This window comes from Brachyhypopomus gauderio, unplaced genomic scaffold (assembly GCF_052324685.1).
Source record: "Brachyhypopomus gauderio isolate BG-103 unplaced genomic scaffold, BGAUD_0.2 sc40, whole genome shotgun sequence".
NCBI lineage: Eukaryota > Metazoa > Chordata > Actinopteri > Gymnotiformes > Hypopomidae > Brachyhypopomus > Brachyhypopomus gauderio.
In genome coordinates this window covers 2996236-3006559 of record NW_027506868.1, presented here as the reverse complement: position 1 = coordinate 3006559, position 10324 = coordinate 2996236, and the positions used below count along the sequence as shown (strand labels likewise).

The window sequence follows — 10324 nt, the reverse complement described above, 5'->3', positions numbered from 1 at the left end:
TAACTAACTAACCTAATTATGTTCATGACGTGCTGCAGTATTCACTTAGTTGGCAATCATAAATCATAAAGGCAATGTTGTGTTTTTAGCAACAGTAAGCCGTGTCTTTTCATGCTGACTAATCATGTGCCCATTTTTATAGTGTAGTGTTTTTATAGGGTAAGGGCATTTATTGAGGGTAAACGCAGGGCAGTAGGCTCACCCTTAGAATCAGACGGATGAATTTTATGTCCAAAATACACCTCGTTTTCTCAGCTAAATTAAGGCGAACTTGTACTTTTGCATCAAACCTACGACGTAGCGGGACATAGGTTATCTGGTTTTTGTGTACGAAGTGTTAAGCCCAGTTTTTAAAGTTGCTACTTGTTTGTACATACAGAACACTTGTGTTTGTGGTCTTTGACATCTTTGATTTGTAAGTGATATATAAAAACAATTGATAATCAAACTTTGACGGCTTTCTTTAATTAATTCAAAACACAATACTTGTATTTTTTACTTTCAGTACTTGAGTAATACATTTTAGAATAAACTACTTGCAATACTTAAGTACAAAAAATGCTGAATACTTCTGTACTTCTACTTAAGTAAAGTTTTTAAAGAACGCTTCAACTTCTACTCAAGTAAATTTTTTGATAGAGTACTTGTACTTTTACTCAAGTATGGGTCTCTAATATACAACACTGCTGATAAACATTACCGCTGTGTGGAGGCACTGCAGTGTTGGACAAAGCTGAAAACCCACTGAAAAAGTCTAAAAAGCAGCATCTGTCATACAGTGTATTTATATCTGCATGTTTAATAAAGCAAGTTATTATGCATGCAAACTAATCACAATAAAAAAAAACAAGTAAAAGCATGTTAGAATAAAGAAACATCTGGGTGGATTGGTGTGCTCTAGACCAATCGTAGGAACTGTTTAACTCAGTTATGGAAAATCTCCATGAGTTCACAGAAACCCTTATATAATATTCCTGAAGGACGCTGCTCTGAAACATCACTGCATCAGTGAGATATCTCCAGAAAAGCTCATCATTATGTCAGTAAAACATCATTAAACCATCATGATGACATCACTGAAATATTACACCATCTTGATGACATCACTGATAGGTTGCCTTGAGCCAAGGGAAAGGGAACACTATTAAAGCTCTGCTTATGCAGGTCATCGTCATAGTTCCCAGATAACATTATAATAGAGACAGCTCTTAGGGTCATCATCGTAGTTCCCACAGAAACACAGTAACAGAGAAACAGATCAGCATTGATCCCAGATCAGTAGAGCTACTGTCAATGGCTCTAAGAGGTGATATAGCACAGATCACAGGCAGGTGCTGAGTGTGAGCAGTGCTGAGTACAGTTGATGGTGTGGTTGGGTGTGTGTAGGTGTGTACGCACGTGTGTGTGTGTGGTGCTCACTTTTATTCGTAAATTTGTTCATGTCTTTGAGGCCGCAGAACTACACTTTGGTAGTTTTTGATGCAGGAGAGGGCGGTGGGGGGGATCAAACGCCGATCGATCAGGTTGTTATGCAGGTGCACAGAGAGCAGGGGCGAATCCTCACGAGCGCTGGTGTCACACAACGCATTAACGGATACAGAGCTGCAGTCAGAGACACAACAGAGACTCAATACCACCACAACAATCTCAGCAAGAGGCCTAAAACAGAGACCCTCATACACTCACCTGATGTAACTGTGGTTGAGTATGTAGTGCCCACTCACCTGATGTAGTTGTGGTTGAGTATGTAGTGCACACACACCTGAAGTAGTTGTGGTTGAGTATGTAGTGCACACTCACCTGATGTAGTTGTGGTTGAGTATGTAGTGCACACTCACCTGATGTAGTTGTAGTTGAGTATGTAGTGCCCACTCACCTGATGTAGTTGTGGTTGAGTAAGTAGTGCCCACTCACCTGATGTAACTGGTTGAGTATGTAGTGCACACTTACCTGATGTAGTTGTAGTTGAGTATGAAGTACACACTCACCTGATGTAGTTGTGGTTGAGGCGGAGTATCTGCAGGGCTCGGAGCTGTAGGATCCCGCGTGGGATTGAGCGGAGCTGGTTGTGGTCCAGGAGGAGTTCGGTGAGTGAGTGGTACACACCCAGGAAGGACACCTCGCTGATGCCACCCCCCCCGCAGACGGTTGTAGGAGAGGTGGAGCGAGTCCAGTCCTGGCCCGCAGGTGGGCATAACACGTAGGCGGGAACAAGCTCAATCTGGTTATGGTGCAGTGTGAGCTGCCGTAGTCCCACGGGCAGGAAGGATGGGACGTGCACCAGTTTGTTTGTGGGACATCCAACGATTCCAGTTTCCTGCCCAACAACAGCACAACACGAGTCACCAAGTTTGCATCAGAACTGCAAACAAACACTTCTTCTCTAGAACAACTCTTCACCTAGATCAGTGGTTCCCAAACTTTTTCTGCCATGCCCCCCTTTAGTAGATGAGAATATTTTTGCGCCCCCCCTACACACACACCCCCCCCCCCCCCCCCCCCCCCCCCCCATATTGACACATGTGCACGTGTTTTACTTCCAAGCTCAGCGCCCCCCCTGCAATAGCTCCGTGTCCCACCTGACCTTTGGGAACCACTGACCTAGAGCAAGACGCTGCAAAAATATCAAGATGCACCACTGTATTGGCTGTACTGTAATAGGTGAACACTCACTTCCCACATGCAGCTCAAGGCGTTTGTTTAGTCCAGCCGACTCACCGTAGGTGTATCCATGCTCTGGACGCAATGCGGTCTTCTCGAATCTTGTTATGGCTTAGGTTCAAGACTCTGAGGTTCACCGTCTTGTTGAGGAGTCTAGCATGAACCACTTCTATCTTGTTATCAGAGAGATGAAGCTCCTATACATACACAGGAGAGGAGAGGAGAAGAGGAGAGGAGATTAGAGGAGTAGAGTAGAGAAGAGGATGTAGTTCCTGTCATAATGATTTCAGTTATATAGTATTCTCCGTGGTGACAAAGCCACCATGAGGAGGCAGTGTGTATGTGTGTGTGTGTGTGTGTGCGTGTGTGTGTGTCTGTGTCTGTTTGTGTAACCTGCAGCGAGGCCGGTAAGCCAGACGGGATGGCTCGGAAGTCGTTGTCGTCCAGCCTGAGGTAGGTGAGCTTCCCCAGTGTGCGGAAGGCCAGCGGAGAGACGTTTCCATCGTGGAAGTGATTGTCCTCCAGCTCCAACGTTAGTAGCTGAGACAGACCTGCAAACCACACACAGTTTCACACACACCACCCTACTCATCACTAACCACCACTCACTACTAATTACTTACACATCTCTCTACATACAGTACAGTCATGGCCAAATGTTTTGAGAATGATACAAATATTAATTTTTACAAAGTCTACTGCTTCAGTTTTTATAATGGCAATTTGCATATACCCCAGAATGTTATAGTGATCAGCTTAACAGCAATTAATTGCAAAGTCAATATTTGCCTAGAAAATGAACTTTATCCCCCAAAACACATTTCAACTTCATTGCAGCCCTGCCTTAAAGGACCAGCTAACATCGTTTCAGTGATTGCTCCATTAACACAGGTGTGGGTGTTGATGAGGACAGGGCTGGAGATCAATCTGTCATGATTAAGTAAGAATGACACCACTTTAAAAGGAGGCTGGTGCTTGGCATCATTGTTTCACTTCTGTTAACCATGGTTATCTCTAAAGAAACACGTGCAGTCATCATTGCACTGTACAAAAATGGCCTAACAGGGAAGAGTATCGCAGCTAGAAAGATTGCACCTCAGTCAATGACTGTACTTACTCTGCTGTGGGAAATACAAGCTTTGCTTTTTGCATGAATTGTTATTCTTTTCAAAAGTGTGAAATAAACACTTAAATGTAAGGTCTTTATGTACTCTCAAGGTTGTCTGGTTGTGTGCTTGAAGCTTCGTAATGCTGCGTTTGTATGTGTTGTGATGGTATGAAGCTAGGTGTACCCTTAAAGGTGTACAGGGTGAGTGTGTGTGTTTTATATAAATATATATGCCCAATTCAGACTCCCCTCATTTATCCGCATAAAGACGCTACAGATGATATTGTCGAATTACGCTTCTATGCAAAAATAAGAGGTAGACTTTAATTATGCATCACAGCAAACGGCATTATCTATGTCCAAAGATACACTCAAGGGTGTTAATTATTTAAATTAAAAAACACACCGGCTATACCGAAGTTCACCTCTGACCACATAACTTCTCAGTTTTTCAGCAGTATTATGTCTAAATATCTAGTTAGGAGACAAAACTAGAATGCTGAATGAACTAAGTTATAATCACTATCTCCCGAATATCATCTGTAGCGTCTTTATGCGTCGTGCCTGCTGCTTGCATGTGCTAAATGAAAATGAGCACTTTCTTCTTTGATTTACAACTTTGACCTACAACCTGATTAACTTTCTGCTCCGCCCCGGATGGGTGAAGAAAAATCTACAGAAAAGCTGCATGGTTCAAAGCATGGGGAAAAAAGTAGCGGCTTACAGTCCGGAAAATACAGTGTGTGTGTGTGTGTGTACCCTTAAAGGTGTACGGGGTGAGTGTGTGTGTGTGTGTGTGTGTGTGTATATATATATATATATATATATATATATATATATATATATATATGTGTGTGTGTGTGTGTGTGTGTGTGTGTACCCTTAAAGGTGTACGGTGTGAGTCCGCTCAGTTTGTTGTCATTGATCTTCAGCTCCAGCAGAGAGGAGGGCAACGGTGGGATTTTGGTCAGGTTGTTTCCATCCAGATTCAGTCTTCGCAGTTTCGTCAGATTCTGCAACAGTACAGGTCAAAAATCCCAGGAAGCCAAACTAACACTACAGACCGATCCTCTCCTGAGAGACATACTCCGAACACACTCCAAACACACTCCAAACACACTCCTTTAGGTCAAACACAGGCCCAGCTACAGGCTCTCAGCCAACAGGAGTCCTGTGTCAAAGGTCCACACCACCTTCCAAAGTCATGAGTCATGAAGCTGTGCTGGACGCCCCCCCCCCCCCCCCCCACCCCCACCCACACCCACCCACTGGGGCACAGTCGGCACCCCAAGGTACTGGTGTCATGTTTGACTAGAGAGAACCATCACACACAGGTGCCACGCAGCTCAGCACACAAACACACTGCACTTGGTTTGGATGTGGTGTGACTGTTGACTGAAACTATTTTGTTCAGTGCAGCGCTAAGGTGTGATTTGTCCCAGCAGACATTACCAGCCTGAGGGAGACACTGTTACCATTAGGAACAGAATTCACCACACTACAGGTCCTCATGGTCTTACTGCATCACACGTCCCTCCACATAGACGTCCCTCTCGGTGTTAGGAGCTTTATCACTTATCAGAACACCTCCTCACTCAGAACACGCAGGCCGCTAATGGGTCAGCACAATCTCCTCACGTCCCGGCCCAGAGGAGACTCACCCGGAACACGTCCCGGCCCAGAGCAGACTCACCCTAAACACGTCCCAGCCCAGAGCAGACTCACCCGGAACACATCCCAGCCCAGAACAGACTCACCCTGAACACATCGCGGCCCAGAGACGCCTCATCCAGGAGGTTTTTACTCAGGTCCAGCCATTCCAGGTTGGGCAGGCCAGCGAGTGCCTGTGTGGGGATCTTACTGATCTGATTGTCTGTGAGAAACACATTGAGCTCACATCTGAAGGGTGAGCTGTTCAGGTGTGGTGCAGGACTCATTAACATTTGGACTTTACGCTGATATTTAATATCATTTAATTTAATATCATTATCTGCTTTCAGACTACTGTGTTGCACCTGTTCACATAGTGAGCAAACACACACACACACACACACACACCCACCCACACACACACACACAGACCCACACACACACGCACACCCACACACACCCCTTCTGTAACACACCCTATAATTGGGTCTGCAGGACCCATGCTTCCGCTCTGCTGTGTTATGCTAAAGGACTCACCTGCCAGGTAGAGAGCCCGCACACCCGTGTCCTTGAGCAGGGGAATGTGCTGTAGGCCTGTGCTGCCACAGGCAACGAGAGACTCAGACAGCAGACACCCCATGGGCAGAGACTCCATGTGAGTGTAGGGGTGGGGGCGAGGTCGTCTGTTACTCTGCTGGCCCACCAGGTGCCCAGCAGGTGGCGCTACATTCTGTCTAGTGGGAGGAGTTAAACGTCTTTTGGGTGGTGATGATGCTGGCTTGAAAGCAGGATACACTGCTGATCGTTGAGCTGACAGAGCTCCCCACTGCCTTCTGGGGCTGTTGAAGATGGTGCCATAATCATCATCATCATCATCATCAGCAGCGTCACTGTCATCTTCCATATAATCATCATCATCGTCAGTGTCGAATCGCATTCTTCCCATGAACCTCGGCCCATGGACCACATGGTGCTCCGTGTCTGACCGTGTTGCTTTGGCAGGAATTTCCTGTCTCTTCTTTGGTGATGCTGCAGGCTTGTTTGCGAATGCAGAGGGAAGCTGTGAGAAGACCAAAGTATATTCAGCTCACGGGGAGGAAAGTGAGAAACCAATGAGATTGAACAGGGATGTTAGTAAGAAACCATTGAGACAGAACAGGGACATTAGAAATAAACCACTGAGACAGAACAGGAACGTAAGTGAGACAGCACTGAGACAGAACAGGGACATTAGCAAGTAACCACTGAGACAGAAATAAAGTCTAGTCAGAATGCTCAGAGCAGAAGTCAGAGCTGCAGTACGGACTCCTGGCCCAGCACTCGAGCAGCTGTGATCCACTGAGACTCCTCTGAGCAGCATCTTCTACACAATTGCTCACGTTCATACACACACACACAACATGGACAGTGTGCACAGAAACAGCAATATGGCCCAGTGCTGTAGTTTTTGCTGAACACGTACGTCTGCAGCTGAGACCACTCCCACAGTGGTGGCGGGCTTCACTGCGCCTCTCTTACTCTTCTCATGGATCGGGGTTTCTGGCTTCACTCCTCTCGCTCGGTCCTGCTGGACCAGAGTTCTGCCAGCGGGCATCGCTGCAGGAGGAGCACAAAGAGGAGCCCATTCACACCGCTCAGCCACACCCACTGAGGTTTCATTTGTGTCTCAGCCACGCCCAAAGGGGGTGTGGCTCTTGTTGCATCCTTGCACATTGGGACTGTCTAGTTTCTACAACGATATGGATTCAAACAGATATGGCTCTCATGTATACACCTGCTCATTACAAGAGAATATTATTCTTATTATCATAAGATTCAAAGAGTGAGATGAGTGTGTGTGTGTGTGTGTGTGTGTGTGTGTGTGTGTGTGTGTGTGTGTGTGTACCTGGGCAGGCTACTGCATGGCAGTGGACTGCTCCGTTCCTACACTTGCACACACTGCAGGGCTCTGGAGACCAGGTAGCTCCGTCAAACAGAGCGATTCCATTCACTAGACACACGGCATGGTGCACTGAAACACACGCATACACACACAAAAACACATGTACACACAAAAACACATACGCACACAAATACATACAAAACCAATTTCACATTTACACAGTACACTAACTGAACAATAACACTAGCAGACTCAAACTTCTCTGGAACTTCAGTTTGTTCCCCTGCTGTTGAAGGACTGAAACAGCTCTGACCTGGACGGGCAGGGCCGGCATGTCCACCTGGACGGGCAGGGCCGGCGTGTCCACCTGCCGCAGCCGCAGAGATGCTCCACTGTTCTTCTCTTCTCTTGGTTGCCTGGTAGCCGTCTGTCAGAGGCACAACCGATAAGACACACACACTGAACCAGTACATGGTGACCATGGCGTCCACAAGTCTTCTGCTGCGCTCGCGGTCTGAGGCGCTCTTATAGTTTCAGCCTGTGTAAATCCACCTCACCACCTCACCTCAGAAACACACGGCAGAGAAGAGGTGAAAGAGGGTAAGAGGAGGGGAGGGGAGAGGAGGGGAGAGGAAGCAGACGGAGCGGTGGAGACAGACAGACAGAGATGGATAGTGGGGAGAGAAGGAGAGAGGGTGGAAAGAGAAAACACATTCAACAAAGCTGCCCTTTCATTCGACTCAAAACACCTCCATGCACCTCCCACTCCTTCTTACCTCTCTAACCTGGAGGCCAGCCCCCCGCCTTCAACGGTCAGCCCCCCGCCATCAACGGCCAGCCCCCCGCCTTCAACGGTACCGCCACAGGAAGTCTTATCTTTTCCATCTGTGGTTATACTAAAGTCAGGCAACTTCAGATTTACTGCGGCCTAAGAAAAGCTCATCTTTAAGTATTTCTTCAGCACAAGCTCAGACAGGCTGGCTGCTTGATAGTGGCTGGTTGACAGTAGAGAATTCTGTGGTAATGAAAGGTTGCTCTGTGTTTTTTGTAGACTAAGCCACATGCCTGAGAAATTCCTGTTCCCTCCGCCCCCCACCAGACCATGTGCCTCCCTGGAATTCATTTTCACCAACACTGCAACAGATACAACCTCTACATCTGCTACAGTAACTACAATTGTTAGCACCACTGTACCGTGGCCCTCATGATGTTCTTTGTGAAGATGAACTTAGGGGGTGGAGTTAGGGTTAATGTGAATACAAGAGTCAGGATGAAGGCATTAGGGACAGCGGACCGCAGCAGCAGAGCGGCATGAGAAGACATGCAGTACACATGAACTGAAACGTGGTGTAGTCAGTAAGGCTCAAAGGCTATAACAAATACACCACAGTGTTGGTCTTTGCAAACAAACATTTGTATTGAAGCTTCTTCCAGACAGATGAAAATACTGGTGTTTGTGTTTCTGACACCAAGTGTGATTAGTTACCTTCCTCCCCCATGTGCACTGAACGTCTTGTCATTCATTCCAAAATAAAAATCCCCAAAACAAAATCCATTTAAACATCTCCTACAGTTTCCTGTCTAGTGGTTTAAACATCTCCTTCCTTCCTGTCTAGTAGTTTGACCTGTTGACTTTAGTCTAAAAACAAAACAGTCTAAACACAAGGTCCAGATTAGAGCAAAATGACACCACTATCCTGTCATGTGAGCAATGACACCGAGTGCCGTAGTTGCATCTCTATGAGGTGATGTTTTAGGATACAACCTTGTTTGACCTTTGACAACAAATAGAGCAGTTTGGTCATTTTGTTCATGAGCTGGTGAGAATCTGTGTTGACTGGTTCCAAAACATACACACACCCAGCAGCTAGACGTGTCAGAATCTCTAAGCAAATTCTAAACCTCATGAACATGTTAGGGCATACTCACAGTACCATGCCCTGCTCGGTACGGGTGGCCCGCTTGAAGAGGTGGACGCGCATCCAGTGTGAGCGCATGCATCCGCAGGGTTGCCAACTTTTGACGTTCGCTAAGAGTGAGATTTTAACCTGGAGGAGGTGGCGAGTGTAAATTGTTGAGGGGGGGGGGGGGGGGTGGCGAGCGTAAAATGGACACAAATTAAGAATTATATCGCGATCTATCTATCGCCGGTGGTTGGTGCCAGAGCGAACTCGTAACTCATTGAATCATAGACAGGGCTCTCAAGTCTCACGCATTGAGCGTGTGACACACGCATTTGACCGTCTTCACACGCTCACAAGCTACACTTCCGATTTCACACGACGAGAAAAAAAAATCTCCGTTTATTTACCTCCGATCCATATCTATGCCGCCCTCCACTGGCGATCGACTGCGATATACAAACCCCCACCCCGCTCAACTACTTACGTTCGCCACCACCCCCCCCCCCCCCCCCCGCTCAACAACTCACGTTTGCCACACCCCCCCTCAAAACAACTCTCACACTCTGACATGAATCCAAAACTTGAGAGCCCTGATCATAGATGTGGATCAGAGGTAAATAAACTGGATTTTTTTTTCCGGCATGTGGCGTGAGAGCATGTGAAAACGGTCAAATGCGTGTGTCTCACGCTCAATGCGTGAGAGTTGGCAACCCTGAGTCCGGCTGTTAATCAGTAATGCAAAGTTGCTGTTAATCAAACACGCCGGTAAAGGGCTCGTTATGGTCTATGGCAGAGGTGTCGTGTTTACTGGAAATTTGGGCAGGCAAGAGTACACAGCAACCGTCTGCTGTCTGTGCAAAACATTTTCTTACACATGCAGCACGATTAGCATAAAGTCGCTGCTTTGCACAATTAACAAATATTTTGGTTTGCCGTGCATTCTCATTATCAAAACTGCTCCAAATAAGCCACTACAGCAACAGACACTCGCGCTTGGCTTCCAAACAAAGGTTGTTGTGAGACAAAAGTACACAAACCACGTAAAAGTCATTGCCCCCCAAATGTACTTAAGGATTCAGAGTAAAGGCTCTAATATTTAGCACCATGCTGTGCATATAA

The 10324-nt window shown here is 46.6% G+C and overlaps 1 protein-coding gene across 1 annotated transcript; it reads right to left on the bottom strand.

The window, feature by feature from the left end:
• Positions 1-445: 445 nt before the first annotated feature.
• Positions 446-8042, bottom strand: LOC143485791 (extracellular matrix protein 2). Its single transcript, XM_076985365.1, is given in 13 exon segments — positions 446-1602; positions 1989-2137; positions 2139-2198; positions 2201-2292; positions 2295-2317; positions 2719-2858; positions 3055-3212; positions 4650-4782; positions 5527-5642; positions 5957-6479; positions 6882-7015; positions 7305-7430; positions 7615-8042. Coding segments are annotated over 13 exon segments (2004 nt in total). The 5' UTR covers positions 7784-8042; the 3' UTR covers positions 446-1421.
• Between the last annotated feature and the right edge of the window lie 2282 nt (positions 8043-10324).